Source organism: Microtus ochrogaster, chromosome 19, assembly GCF_000317375.1.
Source record: "Microtus ochrogaster isolate Prairie Vole_2 chromosome 19, MicOch1.0, whole genome shotgun sequence".
NCBI classification, from domain to species: Eukaryota; Metazoa; Chordata; class Mammalia; order Rodentia; family Cricetidae; genus Microtus; species Microtus ochrogaster.
In genome coordinates, this window is record NC_022021.1 from 42,129,574 (window position 1) to 42,149,337 (window position 19,764).

Below are 19,764 nucleotides of genomic sequence, written 5' to 3' on the forward strand. Positions count from 1 at the left end.
AAAAAAACCAAAAAAAAAAAACCCAAAGTCCCAAGGTCCATGGAGACAACAGAAACTTGGGTCTGACTTCAAAGGGACAAGAGCAGCAATGAACTGCTTGTTCTGACTTCAACAGGAAGCACTGTTGATCGATTGATTGGTTGGTTGGTTGCTTTTCAGTGCCCATATCCAAGCAGCACCACCTTAGGCAAGATTATTAAAAATGGAACTGAGTCTGATTGCCAACATCTTGCTTTATTTCTTGGTGGAAGTAAATTAAGGCTTTCTAGACTCGTACAGCACATAGTGATTTGAACATTAGAGTTAAAGAGAAACAAACAAACAAACAACAATGACCAATGAGCATTCAATGTAACGGAGCCAGGAAAGAAGCCATGTTTTAACACAGAGAATTTCTCAATGAGGCCTTTTGCTTGTCCTCCAAAACCTACCACAATGGGTTGTCTGTTACCCTCAATACCGGAACATTCCAAATGATTTGGTTTAATACTCCCCATTGTGACTCTGCAATTCACAAACTTTAGGTAGAGCCTCAAGTCAGAGAGCAGAGGGGCGCTTCATTCAATTTCTTTTATGACCCTACATTCGGTTTCGGTGGCTGTCACTAGATCCTGTCCCCAGCCAAGACTTTTGCTTCCCCTTATGACATAATCTTGTTCACTCACCCAGACAAGGATGGTGTGAACTGAGCAGAAGCTGGGACTCATGGAGTGAGCGACAGAAACCTCCTGAGGGGTTGCCAGCTTATTGCCTAACTTCTTCTTCCCAACACAAGACAATAGTACACAGTGGAGCCTACAGTGGGAGTGCAGTTGTCGAGCAGTGCATAAGCTTGGTCTGTAACAAAGGCAGCGTGCTTGGCTCAAGGGAGCAGAGGCTCTGCGAATGGAGGCTAGACACTCCGAGAAGAAGATGGGTGAACTGTTTCCACAGTGATGGGGAAAATGTGGCCAGAGAAAAAAAATTGGGGGAAGTCCTGGGTTTACTAACAAAAGACAACTTGAGTTCACAGAAACAAGCAACAGGATTTCTTCTGGCTATCTGATTCTTTAAAAACGAAACTAGAAAATTGCTTTTTGTTCAGAAGGGACCATTTAAAAGTCCATCACCTGAAAATTCAAAATTTGAACTGATATTGATGTTCTGCCCCAATGCCTTAGTGGGTGGAGCAGCATCTGGGTGATCAGTGCATCCCCCCTCCTGCATGCCTGGTGCTTCCGGTGGAACAATTCTGAAACACCTGGGAGCCTGCTTTACGTTCTTCAGTGGAAAACATGCAGACAGTAGGCAAGGTGGCCTTGGTACTATGAGCCACTTACAAACTTAACCCCAGTAGGCTCATTTGATGGAACAGTAAGGAGATGAGAGAAGTCAAACTGAATTGTGAATGACAAAGGACCAAGGCATCTGTCCCCACGGGCTGCAGGACAGATGTGTCTGAAGCACAGCATATGTGCACTGAGAAGGGTTAGAGAAACCTTTAAGGACGTGGGCTCCCTTGGACCTCACTTGTTAATTAAAAATTATAAGGGTCTGTACTTGGGTTTGAAAATGCTGAGTGGATGCAAGCTGGCAGGGAGATGCAGGCTTGGTGTCCCGGGGCACTCTCCTGCCTGGGTTGCCTGTGGTGGAGTGAGGGAAGGCTACGGCATGTGAGCATCGAAGTGCAAGCATGCAACATGGCAGAAGACGTGCCAAAGCCTAGCACACCACACAGTTGTGCTGGGCCTGAGAGAAGAGCACAAGGGCATCCACACAGGACCCTAGGTGCACGGCAGCGACCCCACAGACCTGCCTGAAAGCACAGCTCACCCACACAACCAGTTCTCTCAGAAGCCTTGCCCTTGTGCTTTCTATGATGCTCCTTATACAAAGCTCTGCTTACTGGCGTCACTATTCCCTCAGTTCTAAAATGGGTGTGAAGCTCATCCCGCTTTTGGCCTCTGGTGGTGGGAAGCTGAAGCCCAGCAAGGTGAGGCTGACCAAGGTCACACAGCTAGTTAGTGGCAGAGCTGGGAGAGGAATTACGTCTCTTTTTATTCCGTGTGATTTGCCATAATGCATTAGCACAGGGAAGCTCTCTGCACACAGAAAACGTTAGCATGACTTTAACCCCAATTTGCTTTGTGAGTGATTTAGGAGTGGGGCTTAGGCAGCGTTAGAGGCCCTTATTCGGATGCTTAATGCTGCAGCTGTTGCACGGTTGGATGCAATGGTGAGGAACTCTGGGGCATAGCGCTTGTACAGGAGGGGGAAGGGAAGCCAGGGTAAGGTGCGTTTCTGAAGACACACTGACCAGCAAGATGAGCTGCATCCTTTGTAAGAGGATATGTCTACAAATGAACCGACCAGAATCAGTTTACCGTGGTAGAAATTTGGTTTTTTTTCTCCTTTGTTTCTTTGACCTCATTTGCGGATGAGAAATAAAAATAAAAGCCAGACTCCACAGAACGTTCCTGGAAGAAACGGGGGCTGTGAGTGGGCATGGGTGCTTAACATGGGCAACTTTTACAAAACATTGTTTGGTTCACGTTGCTGTGAAAACATGCCCCGTGGGAGCTGTCCCTTCAGAAGAAAGCAGGGTTGGTATGCTCAATGACACAGCGCTTGCAGTGTCGCTTCACAAACCGCAGGGCCTCCACTGAGACTTCACAGTCCTGGACGTTCAGCATCTGCAGGTCAAAGCAGTTGGCAGCCACGATCTGCAGGCCCTGGCCGGTGATGCTCTCACAGGACTTGAGGCTTAATCTCTTGAGATTGAAACAGTTTAAAGCCAGGGATTCCAGGCCCGTGTCAGAGACCAGAGGACATTTGCCAATGTCCAGAGACTTAAGTTTCGTGCAGTTCTTGGCGAGGTACTCCACGCCATGGTCCGTGATGCCCTCGCAGCCCCTCGCATTGAGGTAGCGTAATTTGCTGCAGTACTTAGCCACATAACGAATGCCCACATCCGTGATGCGGCCGCAGTGGGCGATGCTGAGGTACCGCAAGCGGGACTCCAGCTTAGCGATCTCCCTCAGGCCAAAGTCGCTGACAAAGCGGCAGTCACTGACACTCAGCTCCTTGATGGATGTGCAGTAGATCACCAGGTAGCGGAGGCCCTCGTCGGTGAGGCGGACACAGCGGCGCAGATAGAGGTGTGTGAGCTGCGTGCAGTGAGCTGCGATGGTGTGCAAACCTTCGTCCTCCAGCACGAAGCAGTCCGTCATATCAAGGTATCGGATGGAAATCTGTTTGCCATGCAAGGGGGACAGTTTAATGGAGGCCTCCCGGGTCAAGCTGATGCAAGTAACTTTGGAGCACCCTGCGTAAAGACACAGAACACACGCTCAGAACAACTTGCCGGAGTGGGAACTTGGTTCTGGGGAGCCATAACTGAGTCTCTCTAGCCCAGCCCAGGGGTTAAGGCTAATGGTCTTGACTCCTGAAGATAAAGATTTTAGGAATGATTTCCTGCTTGTCAGGTTATTTGATAATTTTGCTGAATTTTGGGCTTAAGGGGATTTGCAGAATTTTTAATTGGAAATATCAACATGTGTTGGGGCAAACTACACTTTGGTTTCTTTGTCCTAAAACGGACACAGGCCCTTTCCTGCAGAGCAGTTGTAATGGGGTAAGACCATGTGCCTAAATCTCTGGCTGTGACCCTAGAGGTTCAGGAAGTTCCTAAAGCTCTGGTAGTGACCTAGTAGCTTCTTGATTCGAATAAATGAAGTGAGAGAGAAGGATAGGGAGAGAGGACACTGGTACTTGCTGGGCAGCCCCTTCCGGGTTCCCTGGGCTGATGTTTTCACTGAGTTTAGGAACACTTTTTTTGGCCTTCCCCAGGAGGCCAAACATTCTGCATCTCAATGCTGTGCCTGGCAGTCCTATACTTTGGGAACAGAATGACGTGCAGTGAAGCCACAGATAAGGAAAGACTTTGGAAATTATGGGATATTTCTGTCATTATTACCCTAAATTAACGTGTGGGATTTGATTCAACAGGTATTGATAGATGGCAGTGCCATCTAAATTGTTGCTGTCACATGTCGATTTGTCTTCCTCTTTTGCTTTGCCCTCATCCCCAGTATTTCTATTCAGTTGTTAGAGGTCATCAGAGGTCTAGAAGTGGCACTCAAAACATCTTCACTCAGAGTCTTTAGAAGGGGGCCCATTTTGTGCTGAGTCAGCCTCACAGGTCACCCAAGGGCTTCTCTGTGCTCTTCCCACTGGCCCTACTGTGTGCTTGTCGTTTCTCTGACACCACCTCTGCCCCTGCCTTGTAGTCTCTGGCCCTGTATTATGGAATGATCTTCCTCGGATAGCTCTAGGAGCTACCTTCAACTTTCTTAGGACCCCAGGATAACGCTAGTTCACCCAACAAGTGCTTTCCTGGACTGCCATATATAAACCAGCATCCCTTTATTTGAGGAGCTCTTATCAGTTGGTAGCGTCGCATGTTTATCTGTTCAGCTATTTATTTGCTGTCTCCTCACTCTGGAATGCATGCTCCTGAGGGAAAGTACTCAGGCAAGTTGATGACCACACCTCCTGCGTTCAGTTCATAGCTGGCACTTGGTAGGTGCTGTTGAATGAATGAGGGAGGGAGGGAAGACATGATTTATAGAAGAATGTCTTCATAATAGATCAGATGGGAGACTTGAACATCCATCATTTACATATTCAGACTTTGGTTTTAGCTCAAGAATATCTGCATTAAAAAGTACTTGTTTATTTTATAGTTAATAGAAATGCCTTTTATTTATGTTGTCTTATGACATTTACAAAGTACTGTGATAAATGTTTTTTTATCTGATTCTTAATAATTTAAAGAATAGGATAGCAATGCCCAAAGAGATATTCTTGGATAACATCATTTTTAATCCCCTAGAACTATGTGTAAATTTATATATACATAGTATAATTTAATTATTATAATATTGCATATAATAATAAAATACTCATCATTTATCACTTTACAAAGACATATGTAGCCAACTTTTATTATGTAAGCAGTCAATACCCATAAATATAAACTATAAAAATATACATTTAGAGCCTATCCCATTCTACTACATATTTTTTCTTCTCTTTTTCTACTTACTCTTTTTAATTCTTTTTTTCTCTCCTTACTCTTTTCAGATGCTGTTGCAAGTACACAACCATGTGCCTCACTTTAGACACCCCCAAATTTTAGCTAGTCAAAACAATATCTAAAAATTGTGAGTGGCAATGTAACAATGCTATTGGGGACTTTTCTTCCATCTCCTGACAGGCTGAACATTAAGCTTAGGTCCTGGGAATAACATGTTTAAAATGTCATGTCTTAAAAGTAAGGGTTTTAGGGTGTGAAGCACAGAACCAACCATGGAAGACAGATGGGATTCTCCTCTGTGGGGGCATCATGGGATTCTGGGAGGTGGTTAACTCTGAGATCTTCTGTTTCAGTTTTTCCTTTAGATTTCTTTCTTTGCGATGACTGTAACCCTGCATATCTTGAATTTTTCTTCCTATCTGGGTTGTCTGTGAAGGCATTCTTGCTTTCTTGTATTATATAATAAATTTTAATCTAATATTTTGGTTCAAGTTTCCTTTCTAGATTCTTAATGCCCAGCAAAATCTATTGTGCACCAGGGAGGACACAATATTTAGGCAAAAACATATCTGAAAATATGAGTTTCAAATTTAAGAGAATGTTTGTTTAGTACAGTTGCAGGAAATGATTTTGATATGCTTGTATGACTTACTATCAATAAATGTTAATGCTATATCTATCTCTAATTCTTATGGAGTTGTTGAGTTTGCATTGGAAAGAAAATAAATTTTTTCATGGTTCAGTAATGCTAATGGATAGTTCATGCATTCCTGTTATACATACACGAAAAGGACCCTTAGAAATTATTTATTTAGACTTCAGTTTTAAAAGAGGAGGCATGTGCCTTCTATACACAGGATAGAGCAAGTTCACAATTGTTCAAGGTTTCAATAGTAAGAGGGAGGTAAGTAATGACTATGATATGGCAGAATTGTGGGTTACACAGAGGTCTGCAGTAAGTGTGTCATCAAGAGGCAAACATGCAGAAACCCATGAAGGAGCTTTTTTAAATGATTTATTTAAGGAGATCATAAAAGAGAAACAACTTAGATTCATAGACATGAAGTACCGATGTTGAAAAAGGAAACCAAACTTGAGAGACAAGAAATCACTCAGTATCTGGAGGAATGGGTGCATCTTATGGTTTCTGGAAAGACTTAACAGAAAATGAGGAATGGTTGTCTGGGGCCAGAACATGGGGGACTGCCTTGAAGTCCAAGATAAAGAGGGATGGGGTATGAATAATCTTCCACCAAGAAGAACAACAATGGTTGAACATGTATTGATTCAAGCGCTCACAAATTTTCTTTGCATCGTGATTGACTCTCATTTGGGGTGAAGGAGATCTCTACTTTGTTTAGAATGCAGAGTAGTCCTATCAGCAAAGCCCGATGACTAATTTCTAAGATTGCTGATAAAAATATGAAAATGAAACAGCAATTGTTGCTGGTTATTGAGTGTTTGGTACATTTTTCTCAGTGGAGTGCATGCAATGACTTAACTCAGGGCAGCCTCAGCTATCCTAATTTTAATTATGAGGAGATTTTGACTGTCTTTTTTTTACAGCTTTTGCAATGCATCTTGGTATATTAACCAATGGAAACTTGAATACTTTCAAGATCACCATTTCAGGTTTCGGCACTCCCCCCCCCCCACTTAATTACAAGATCCCGAAATGCAAAACAAAAATCCCTTGTTTGTTCCCATAAAAAAGCACAAGACTTGAGAGACGTGGACCTGTACATATGCAAGTACCAGAAAGTAAATTTGATGATGCTTTAGTGGCTACGTTCAAAATGCAGCCACCAAGAGGAAATCCTTGGCTCACTTGACGTAAGGTGTGGAAGACTGCTCACCTGTGGAACGGCAAATCTCTTTAAGAGAGTTGTTGGGAATGCTTTGGATGGGAGCAGAAAGAGGACTAGCATGGAACCCATATAGGTAGACATTCATTAATGGACGCACAGGCCCTTTGTGCTTGGGGATCTGCAGATAGTTCTGTGGACGAAAGAGAGTTTGAATCTCATTGGAAGGGCAATTCATTTGAGGCCTTAAATGAACTATTGAGAAACACGAGTCTTTCCTGTAAGTCTTAAATGAAGAACAATTGGAGATTTTAGGCATGAAAGGAAAGACTTACAACTTGAAAATTTTTCCTCCAGAAGCTGAATATGTGGAGTGCGGACTGAAGTGTTAAAAAGAGCAGTTGATGAAGTGTTCCTGTAGGCAGGCAGGTGGAGGAGAGGGGATGGGCTCCAGGGGCTGGGAAATTCACATGGTCTGGATAGGATTCTGCTGATTAGGAAGAAAAGATTAGGGAGGGAAAAAAAGGGTGGTTCTCAAGTTGGAGAAGAGCCCCTTTGAGGTAATTTTACTTGCAACAATTACATTTTAGTTTTCAAAATAAGTTGATTTTAAGATATCCTAATTATGTTTAAAATACTCATAAGACCCTGCCTCCTGCACCTGGCATGGGCAGCACGATAGAGCCAACCCCATTGGCAGAGGTGTGGCTGAGCCAGGTCTGAAGTTGCAAGCATAGGAGAGCTGCCCCATGGATGGGGAAGGGCATCTCCTCAGGCAAGTGGGAGAGCTGGCCCCGCTCCTCACCGACTGCAGCACTTGGGAGAGCGCCCCCTAAGCCATGCCTGGGCCACACAGTAGAGCTGCCTTGAAGGTGCAGGTGAGGGAGATCAGATGCTGAAGACATGAAAGCAGGAAAACCGTCCCTGCCCCTTGCTCACTGCTGCAAGGGGGGGGGGGGGGAACTAGCCAGGGCAATGTAGGAGAGCTCACCCTGATGATGAGGACAATGGAGATCTTGGGGCTGATCAACCCTGCCATTACCCAGGCCCAGAACCAGGATTATGAGTCGGCCCACCCCAATATCCACGCCATCTGTGATTTGCTGGACCCAAAGCTGCAGGACCTCCACAAGACAGGACAACAGCAGGGTAACCAAGACGAGTTCCAATGAGGGCCCAGCAACAACAGTGTAGCAGAAACCAGAGGCTTTGAACCAGACCAATAACTTTTTGCAATGAACATTCACAAGTAAAGATATATGGATAAAAGGGTTTACTATGTGGCTCACTGTGTCACACTAAGGCTTTCAAAAAATACTAATAAAAGGTAATTCATGATAATGTTAAGATACTGTATCTGACTTTGGTAATTACTAGTGATTTGAAAATATAATAATAAGCATTAGCATTTTCTGCCTTGCTAAATATGGCTCAGGTAATCTCCTACTACCTAGAGCAGTGGTTCTCAACCTTCCCAATGCTGCGATCATACAGTTCCTCATGTTGTAGTAACCCTCAACCATAACATTATTTTGTTGCTATTTCCCAACTGTAATTTTGCTACTGTTATGAATCATAATGTAAATACCTGATATGGACCCCTGTGGAAGTTACAACCCAGAGGCTGAGAAATGCTATTCTAGAGGATTTGAACTCTAGACCAGAAAGTGAGCCTTCCATACTGAAGTTTACCGTCATTGGAAAGCTAGCCAGCCACTATCTGAAACCTGCTTAAAACCATGGGGGTTGGGCAATGAATCATGAAAGCAGTTTTGGCAACCTTCTGGCCTCTCTGTGTCTTTTGGCATGACCACTTCCAAATTCCCCCAGAAATGGAAGAAATTTTTAGTAAGTGCTGAAGGCAAATCCACCCTTTAATCCAACCTGCTAAACCTTTCAAGTCCATCTCTCCCCAGCCATATGTGAAATTGCATCCTAAGTTGGTGAGCCACAGGCTCCTCTTGTCCTCCTGCACAGATATACAGATCTGTGGTGTTCCTGGCAATCTTTATGAAGCTGTAGAAACACGTATAATGTGAGAATGGCATTAAGATAGAGGACAGCTAGCAAGACTTCCTAACAGGTAGTGAAGTACAGCAAGCTCGCCCAGGCCAGAAAGCTCAATAATCCCATTCCCAAAGAGTCAAGTGGCTTCAGCCCTTTAAGACCTTCAAAACGACCTCAAATAGGAGAACATCAATGCTTGATTTCTACATGAAGAATGCCTGGGGACATGCTCTGACATAATAGCGAGGAAATACAAAGGAGGTTGTATGTTCAGATGGCAAGAATGGGAAAGAGTCTGTCAATCTTCTTAGCTAAAGAGAAAACACATCAGGCTGTAGCTCTGAGCACTAAGTGAATTGTCCTACATCTCAGGGCTCCATGTTTCCCAGAGTGCCTTGGAGAAAGACTCTGAGAAGTTCTCCTTGTTTTCTGCTTCTGTATGCCAATGGCGGCTCATGATTAATCTACCACACAGTCAGGATGGCTTTGTCTTGCAGCCAGCTCAAGCAGGAAAGCCATAAGCAGCTTTCCAGGCAGGGAAGGAATCTGCAAAAATAATGGGCTGTCAGCCGAAATATTTTCAGATGTCGGCTTCTGAAGGACAGACCAAGCTGGGAGCTGTTTTACCTCCAAGAATTTTTTTTTTTTGAAGGGCTTCATTTACCTCAGATTCTTGTAAATCCCAAATTCTATTTCTTTGCCTGACACAGTGGGTTTTACCTTCTGACCTTTCTCCAATCATTCCTGAGTTCAAAGATCACGTCACTCATTTTTTTTTAAAAAAAAAAAAAACAACTCTCTGATGCATATTACACATCTCAGCCTCTGTAACGTTCATTTTTTGACTGTATAGCAGATGAGATTTAAAAAGGGGCTGTTATTCAGGCTGGGTCCCTGTCTGGCGCCAAAGTTTGACTCTGGGTTTTAATTCTTCCTGCCTGAGAGAGACTTTTAAGTAAAGCAATTATACGGGGATTTCCTTCCATTTTCAAAAGAATGAAAAGTTAGATTCAATAGACCCTGTCCTTGTACTATGTAACTGAGAAATGCTTTCAAAGTTCTGTGAAATTAACCCAAAGGAAGGGAGAATGGGGGTACCACTTGACCATAACAGACTTCCCCAGTGTTTAGAGAAAGACAAGCCATCGTGAGCACAGCTGCCAGGCTTGCATTTTATTCCTCATGGCGGACTGTCTGGTCACGACGTGGTACACAGGGGCATCGCTGTGGCTTCACCATGGTTCACAGGCTCTACTAACTCATAACACATGCAAAAGGCTCGTTTCTAAATGACCTGTTTAGTTAGATATTGCCTTCTGTTTGTCTTAATTAGATTTTTGGTTTCCATTGTGCACGGTTGTTCTTAAGTATAAGGTTACATTTAAGGTAGACAGACCCCCAACCTATCAGGACCAAGGTGCCCACAGTTCTTTCAAGAGGCAGATGTTCAATGCAGGGGCTACTTGTGCCCTTCAGAGTTACGAGCTCACAGTGAGATATATCCTGACCAGTTGGCCTCCCTACTATAGACTGTCCATCTCTTGTAGCTAGCAAGGAGACACTGGGGGCTGGAGAGATGGTTAAGAACACACACTACTCTTCCAGAGGACCTGAGTTTAGTTTAAAGTACCCAAACTGGGCAGCCCTCAACGGCCTTTAATTCCAACTCCAATGGATGCAAAGCCCTCTTGTGGCACCTGTGGGCACCTGCACTCATATGCCACACTATACACAGACACACAAATACACCTAACTTTAAAAACAGAAAAATAAGCATTAATAAGAGAAAGGGACCCTGTAAAAGTAGCAATGTATCTTCTACTCTGGGGTGGTGCATTAAGAACACACAGGTTTTAAGTTCAGTTTCCATTTACCTGACACATCCAGGTGCTCCAGGTTGGGGCAGAGGGACACCACATCAAAGACAGCTTCGTTGGAGATATTGTAACATCCTGAGACTTCCAGACGCCTCAGTTCTGGACAGCACTGCGCAATGGTGTAAAGGCCTCGGTCTGTGAGCCTCCGGCAGCCACTGACAATGACAGTCTCCAGCATGAGACACACATTGGGGGTGTCCTGGCAAAGCCTACGGGTCAGCACTTTTAGGGCACGGTCCACGTTGATGGTCTCGCCCGTAAGGCGGATAGTCCTCCAGAGGCGCGGGTCCCAGGCCAGGTTGTACCAGCGACGGCACACGCGTGCGCACCGGCACAGCTGGTTGGTGGGCAGGAAGGAGAAGATCTGCACCATGGAGTGGTCCGGGAGCCTGTCTATGCTGGCTTGCTCTTTCTGGGGTCTGGAGGCCAGACGGATGAGTGGGTGGGTGAGGCGGGTTGGGGGTGGGGAGTGAACCATTGCCACTGTCTCCCCGGTGATGGAGGATGAAGAAGTAGAGGAGCCCCTTCCATTCTGAAATCCTGGCAAAGTCGGTGGACATATCAAGGCTGGGCTGGGCGTGCTCAATGTACGCATGCTCAAGTCAGAATCTGGCAAAGGACAGAGAACAAAGGGTTAAGAATGAGGGCTTTTAATAGAACCTAGAGCTGGAAGGAAGGAAAGACACACATGGGGCAATGGGCCACTCCCCACGGCCTTCACTCCTGGACTTCTTCAGAGGCCCAGGCTGCAAGCCCCACCATTCCCTAAAAGCTTGCTCCACAACAGGGTAAGCAAACGGCAGTGTTCACTTGTTAGACCTGGGCTTTTCCTCACAGTGACTCAGCCCTGCTCCAGCTATACAAAAACGGTCATAATTAATAAAGGAAAACAGGCATGGGTGCCATAATCTTGACTCACATAAACAGACCAGTTGGAGAGGCCTCTGTGCAGACCAGGGGCAAATTCCATCATTCCCCTATTCACCCATAGCCCCCGGAACTGATCATAAGAAAGGCCATCTCCCAAGCAGCACTGCTTCCGTCTAGAGAGAAACCTTATCAGCGACAGAACTCATTTGCTCTCCTAGCGTCTCTTGAAGAGGCAGCTGATTGTACTGTATTTTACAAGTGAGGGGGATGCGTTTCAGAGCAGAGAGGAGAGCTTGGTTATAGAAAGCCTCCGTTCCTTTGTACTCACTTGCTCTGGCATGCACTTGGCCCTCACTCTGGTGAGGGTTTCCCAGCATAGGGAAACCACCAGGCTTTCTGAGTTAGGCCAGGCTCCAGTCCTTGAAAGTCCAATCTTCCTTCTAGCTAAATTTATTTACATTGCATTTGAAAGCCCTATTCTGTTCTTTGAAACCAGAGAGGTCACGTGATGAGGACTCTTGTAGCTTCTGAGTTGTCGAGGAACTAAGAATTAAGAATCCCTCAGAGGACTAGAGAGAGAGCTCATCAGTTAAGAACACTTACTGCTCATGAAGAGGACCTGAGTTCAGTTCCCAGCACTGATTTTAAGTGGCTCACAATGGCCTGTAACCCTAAATCCAGGGGGCCTTGGTGTTTCTGTGGGTGCCAGTAATCACATACACAAACCCATATACAGACACATACATATACATAACTACAAACAAATCTAAAGGAAAAGAATTCTTCAAAGAGAATGCTCAGTTCATTTCTCTTTCTCTACGAACAAGAATTTAGTGTCTCCCCCTCTCTCCAAATACACTTAGATAATAGTATCTATTTTACATAGACATTATTTAGAAAATAATCCATTCAATATAGTTTATATAAATATGCATTTATAAATTTATACCCATATGTGTTTATGGCATGTAGAGATAGAGGGGCAGAAAGACACAGAGAAAATTTATTTCTAAAATATAAATTTCTTCACCTGCAAAAATAAATGACTTGGTTAAATTATGTCTCAGTCAATTCCACCTGTGACCATATTTCTAAAGATTTAAGTCCTTTGAATATTCAAGAACAACAAACAGTAAGTCTTTAAGGAAAACTTTAAGCAGAAACTCAATTATGGATCTCAAAACTGTTTCCAACTTATCATGATACCAACTTATCATGATCGCACGTCGTCAGGGAATTAGTTCTGATGCCAGTATGTTTTTACTGAGGTGAACAGTTTACTTTGGGGCAGGGAGGAGGGTCAATTCCAAGCTCTGGACTCTGCTGTTTAGGAAGATAAGGGGGCTCTGAAATCTCTCTCTTGCTTGTGTAGGTTCCATTCATCTCGGAGAAGGTGTTTTAGAGCGCCACACGGAGCTCTGTGCTGTGTGGCCCCGAAGCATCACATATACTTCCTCTAGTGGAGGGGAACAGATGGCTTTACAACAGGAGTCTTCACCTGTCTCACTTTCTTCACTCATACCTCAGCCCTGAGGGGGTAATACGAATACATCCAGATCGTTTAGCACAGATGTGCCTTTCATGATTATTTCAGCCATTTGCTTTTTCTGTCTGCAAGATTCCCTGGGTGTGATAAGAATTTATGCCCACCCTGAAATGGAAATTACCCACAACTTTGAGGAATATTCTGGGCTGGGAAAATTGGGAAGCTCTCTGATAGCTCTTCTTGCCATCCCACTTGGAGTTTATCCACAGGAATTCTAGAAGGAAGTCCACAATTCGTCATTGTTCACAAATTGTCTATGCGTGCATGCGTGAGTGTGTGTGTGTGTGTGTGTGTGTGTGTGTGTGTGCGCGCGCGCGCGCAGGATTTATTCCAAGAAAGCTGATATTTCTTTTACCAGGAACATGTAGCAAGATTTGCTGCGTCCTTCTGGCTGACTTTAAAATGGGTAAATAATCCTCCTAGAACTTTTGAAAGTATATAATCATAATGGAATATATAGCATCCAATAATTACAAAACAATAAAATGATGGTCTAAGCTTGAAGTATTCATACCTAGAACTTTCTACAAAATATTTTTCTTGATATTGTCCCATATAAAATTCACATATTAAACTTAAAAGGTAAACATCTATCTATCTATCTATCTATCTATCTATCTATCTATCTATCTATCTATTATCTATCTATCTATCTATCTATCTATCTATCTATCTATCTATCTATTATCTATCTATCTATCTATCTATCTATCTATCTATCTATCTATCTATCTATCTATCTATCTATCTGTGTGTTTAAATTTAAACACAATTATAAAAAAAAGTAAGTATGCTTGCTAGACAATGTGTCAAAGAACCATTTACTGACACTAGACTGGCTTGCAGAAACAGACGACTCACAGAACTTTTGAGATTCTACACTGTGCTAGCACACTAGAAAAACAGAATATGGCTTCCACTTCAAACAGGAACCACATATGTTTCAGTTAGCAGCTATCAGTTGCACCACAGAAGGCAGAAACACCAACTCCACTCTATACATTTTCTCTCCTTGGATCCTTTCAGCTAACTGGCATTGGTATTAACTGTTGACTTTTTCAAGTCAGCTTAGAAACAAGAACTCTTCTGAGCCAAGCTACTGAGGACGCTCAGAAGAGTAGGGCACAGCCTAAAGATGGAAATTATGGAGGAAAGTGATAAGCCTCCTCCTGGTCTTCTAGCATTGTAGTACAAACACGCAGAAAGACAGCTAAGTACATTGGAACTCAGACTTTGCAGGCATGACTTACTTTCAGTCCTAAATAGCTAATCTTAGTAAAATTCTACCCTGAAGCAGAAGCCGACAGTTTATTTTAGCAGGAAAGTGGTATGTATTATACCAAAGAATAGTTCAGCCACAACTCTGAGAGGATATTAATGGTCATCTTAATACTGGATAGGATTTTGGATATATCTATAAAAAAATGGTTATCATACTTCATCGTTCTTTGGCTCCCCCACCACAAAATGAGAACATTTGTGATTGGTACAAGGAGTTAACTACACACTGTCGGGAGGTGTTTTGCAAGGGAAAAAGTATCAAACCAGAGAATATCTTGTCAATTAAAACTATGTAAGGACAGAGAAAAGATAGAAAAGAGAATAATAATTCAAGTGTCATAAAAGCTGAAGCAGAGATGAAAGTGAGAAATGACATATTCTCACAACAAAATGTGAATTTCTATATCTGGTCTCCTAGTGATACTAGAAAGGTAGAGATAGCCAAAGGATAGTAAAAATACACTGGTATCTTCAGGGCGATAAACAGAATAGGTTATAAGGAATATTCCGACTAGGGAGGACAGGACAGCATTTTAGTTTTATATAATTCAATGTAATAAATGGTACTGTTGCAGATTCTTGGATTACATGGCTATGGGCAGATGGAGTTTTCATCCATTGAATGAATGATTTAACACACACTGTTCCTCATGTCTAGCTGAGGCCAGCAAGGGAGAGATAGCATCTGACTGGATTATAAAACAAAGGTTCCTAGCCTGCCTCCTGTCTTTCCCTCAGCCCCATTAGAGGGCCGCCACAGCACACACTCAGGTGTCTGCAATTTCTTGCAATCCTTTGGGGAGACAGACAGGCAAATGACTATATTGAAGTTATTCCCAAATCCCATAAAATACAACATGGTAAAGGATAAAGAAGTTTTTATAAGTCTTGAAAAAAAATAGAGCAGGAATCCAACATGAAAAAGATAAATGTAGACTCTACTAGCAGTGGAAACATATGTTAAACAGTATTTTAATAAGCTTTTATGTTTTTTGACAAAAACAAAGGCATATTTTGACACAATGGTGATGCTAAAGTTAAGCAAACATAATTGCATTTTATGATTATAGATACATTCGATTGTGGACTAAATTAAGAGATTATAGATTCTTTAAAGAAATCCTGGTTTGTTAATTATTTAAATTACTTCCAAAGTATGTAACTAGTACAGGAGAATGTCCTTTAAAGAAATCATTTAGTTACTTTGAATATGAAAAATAATTGTATTGTTTTCCTGGGGGGAAATCTTTTGAAATTTTTTCTTCCTAATTTCAAAATTCTGGACGTTTTACATCGTTAGTAATCACAGTACAGTACCAAAATATTCAAGGCATCTCTCACGAACATACTTGTTAGTCACAAATTCTTCTAACAAGCTAGCTGTCTATTTTTGCAGTTTTATTTTCAAACCACTGCTGTTTACACTCTAGGAATTTTATTTACATGACTCTGGGTTTTCAAAGTCAAAGTTTACAAGCCCACCCTCGCGTTCCCTCCATCTGATGACCTAAGCTTTAGTACAAGAGGCTTTACATCACAACCCAGCTTTTTCCTCAAGAACTATTGCCATAAAAAGCAAGGGTTCTTTTCTTATCTTAAACTCGAGCTTTAAGAAAATAGATCTATAAAACCGAGTTAATGAAAAAATAAATACACTCCAAGTGTATCATTTATCTCCTTGTTTTATTCAAAAATATTTTCTTTTAATGTGGTTCAGATCATATAAACAATCTAGAACCCACTTAAGGCCCTGGCAGCTCGAAAGTAGAAAATGATACATGGAAGGTTAAACCTGCATTTCACATGGAGGGAGTTAACGTCAGGATTTAAGAGTTCTTATTGGAACTGCAGAAGGTGGCACTTGCAGAATTAAATATATACTGGTTAAAGACGTGTCCAGAAGAAAGTACATCCGTTGACAATCACCTGGACCAGCCTCACATGGGTATCTCCATCGTAACTGGCTTATGGAATTCCAGTGAAAATAATGAGACTTTTCTGCTAGAGTGTGAAAAGCCTATTCTAACATGCAGCTCTTTGTAAAGGTTTGAACTTTATTTTCCCAATGCTATGCAGCATCTGACTCACTCTGCTCCTCTAGAAGGTATATTCCCATTGTTATGGAAGCTTGTAGGCCACAGACGGCGGAATGTACAGACTCGCATGTTTGGACCTTGCCTGCAACGTGAGTACTCCAAAAGGACCACTTAGAAATGTAATACTCACAGAAAGATCAGAAAGCCTAACAGACCAAGACTATTAGAACTCACAGACTCTTTTGGCTTGCTTTTGTGCTTAAGTGACATCTAGCACCTGTTCCTCCTACCTTGTATGTCAAATTGCAAAGTAGGAAGACTTTTAAATATCCCATTATGGGAAGAATGCATGCACCATTCCCGAGATAATCCTCTGCTAGTAGAAGCTTCCCCTGTCATGCCTTAAGATTTATTAGTTACTTTTCCTTTTGCTGTGATCAAGGAGCTGACAAAAAACAACCTCAGGGTAAGCATTAGTGGCTTACAGTTTGAGGGAATGCAGTGCATCATGGGAGTGTAAGGCATGGATGCAGGTAGCTCCTTGGTGGCAGCTGGGATCCTCCAATCTTCTAGGAGGAAGCACAAAGTGAGTAGGAAATGGAGTTGGGCTGTAAAACTGATGTGTGCACCCCCAGCGATGGATTTCCTTTGGAGGTTCCACCTTCTTCTGCTTCTACTCTTTAAATCAGTATCATCAGCTAGTACTCAAGTATTCAAACCTATGAGGGGCATTTCCTTCAAACCACAAGGCACACACATAATCTATGAAAATTACAAAATCTCCCTAGACTTAGGATTTTCCTTCTTAAGAAATTGGGCCCCAGGTTCAAAGTCCTTGACAGGAAGAAATATTTAGCTAGGTCTTATAAAATCTTTATTCAGTTTTTCTTTGTAGTTGCTATGGAGCTTTGTCCTTAGCAAACATGAATGTTGTCATTTTGAATTGAGAATAGTTGTGATCTTGTATATGAGACCCTTACAAAATTGGGTCCCTAAGATTCTTCTATCAAAGGTGGGGAGGGCACATGAAAGACAAAGGTGTCATAAACTCAAGAATTCCATGACTACAGACCTGAAGCCACATACACACACAAAAATTGCTGGTGTGTGTGTGTGTGTGTGTGTGTGTGTGTGTAGAGGTAGAAGTTTCTGTCCTCAATGGTCCCACAGACATTCAGTCCTAACTAAACACACAGAAGCTTATATTATGAACTGTTTGGCCTATTTATTAGCTCTTACAACTTAAATCAAGCCATAATTCTTATCCATGTTTAGCCATGTGGCTTGGTACCTATTCTCAGTAAGACATTTTCATCTTGCTTCCTCTGCGTCTGGCTAGCAACTGCATCTCTACCTTTTCTCTTCCCCTGCCATGCACCACAACCCCCCCACCCCCACGCCCCATATGCGCTCTATGCACTAGAATCCCGTTTGCGAGCTTCAGGCAAGGGGCTGGAGGTTGAGGAAATACACACAGAGACGGATCAACACACGGACCTCTAATGGCTGGTACAAAAGCCCTTCTTTAATAGCACCATGGAGGCTTAAATATCCTGCAGTAAATGGCCAACAGGTGAAAATCCCATCCTCTGCTCTTCTAGGCTAGGCACAGCTTCTAGTAACTTCAATTAGAAGGCTCTAGACAGGGAAGAGCAGCTGAAGGCCAGGACTCAATTGGTCCCAACATTGCCCAGAATCTAGAAACCAGAGTCTGGTTGTCCAACCTATACTCCTGCCTGGCTACTGGCCAATCAGAATTTTATTAAACCAATACAAGTGACAAATCTTTACAGTGTACAAGAGCATTATCCCACAGCATGTGTGTGTGTGTGTGTCTGTGTGTGTGTGACACATGTGCATGTATATACATGCACGAGAGTGGGCATCTTCTTTTGGGTAGTTGTCTGTGCATTTGTTTTCCATGACCCTAAAAACAATCACCCACCCATGCTCCTGTAGGGGGTCCAATTAAACTCACTGGTTCACCAATCTAGGCATGCACAGAATCATTTCTTTTGTCTGACACCGCTGCCATACTTTTTGAACAGATATTTGTTAGTGATCCTTCAGAAGAATTCCTGTCACACTAGGTACCCAAGTGAGGACATGACAGAATCACAGGAAAGTATGGTATAAGTGAACTAAACAAACGCCTGAACTCTCTGCCTAAAGAGAAAATCGTGGTGAAAAATCCCCAGGGCAAATCCTGCTGGAACATGTTTCTCTACTTTGTATGGATGAGACATCCCACTGGTGAATGAGGTTTGACATAGGAGTATGGAGACACCTCGCACAGGACTGACAAATGAGAGCATGTATTTCAATGGCAGGACCTGCACTGCCCTTAGAAAGGGCAGTGAGTGATAAGGCATGAGGTTGAGCAGTCTTCCAAGAAGGAAGCTTCTCAGGTAAGGTACGATGTTCAATAGACATGTGAGTGCCATCTTCAATCATGTCTCCCCAGGAAAAGTTACACAACAGCTCTTGGTCAGGGAAACTTGTTTTTGCAGTAGATGATAGCTGCTATCCCAACTTATAAGTTGAACAACCTTTTGGAAATAAGTTATTGATACTGTGGCATAGTGGTTCAATTTTTTTTTTCCTAAATGGGAGAGAACATAATCTCTATCATCCCCTCCTCACACCTATGCCCAGGGAACAATGTACAAGAAAGGGCATAAAGAATGTAAGAGCTGGAAATATTGTTGAACCCGGTCTTCTAGGGACTACATGGCTGTTGCCGTCACGACATCAGAGAATTTATGATTGCCTGCATGGCAGCCTCCGAAGCTTGAGTTCACTACCACTCCCTCAAGAAAGAGGAGGAGAGCATGAGGTGTAGGAAGCCCCCCTAATTCCTGATGATACACAGACGTTGTTGACTATTTCTAGGGAGTGTGAGGGGTTCTAGTTCATTGTTTTAGCTTCCTTTAAGTTGCTCTTGCTCTTGCAAACAATCCCACACAATATGCTCCTGCAAGTAATCCTACTTAAATTAAGAGTGCCATAAGCCAGGCTTGGTGGAATTCTTTCTTATTTTTTGGGGGGCCCTGTCCAAGGTGAATACACATGTGTTCGCATATTTTGGATAAAAGTAAAGCAGTTCTACCAATAAAATTCTTATTTTAAAAGTTATTACCTATTTATGGAAATTTATTTAGTTTTATATAGAAGACAATGCAATCCCACATTACTTTAAAATAACAATTTTTTTGTTTGTTTTTTGGGTTTTTTTTCTGTTTCTCTCTTTTTTTTTAATTAATTT

General features: G+C 42.7%; 1 protein-coding gene across 2 annotated transcripts in view; it reads right to left on the reverse strand.

Annotated features, from left to right (window-relative positions):
• Positions 1-226: 226 nt before the first annotated feature.
• Positions 227-19,764, reverse strand: part of Fbxl7 (F-box and leucine rich repeat protein 7) — a 314,307-nt gene continuing 294,769 nt past the window's right edge. For both annotated transcript variants that reach the window (XM_026783863.1, XM_013349737.2), the window contains 2 exons: positions 10,764-11,375; positions 227-3,304 (listed from right to left, as the gene is read on the reverse strand). In XM_026783863.1, the coding sequence (XP_026639664.1) occupies positions 2,568-3,304; positions 10,764-11,375 (1,349 nt within the window). In that variant the 3' untranslated portion in view covers positions 227-2,567. The remainder of the gene's footprint in view (positions 3,305-10,763; positions 11,376-19,764) is intronic.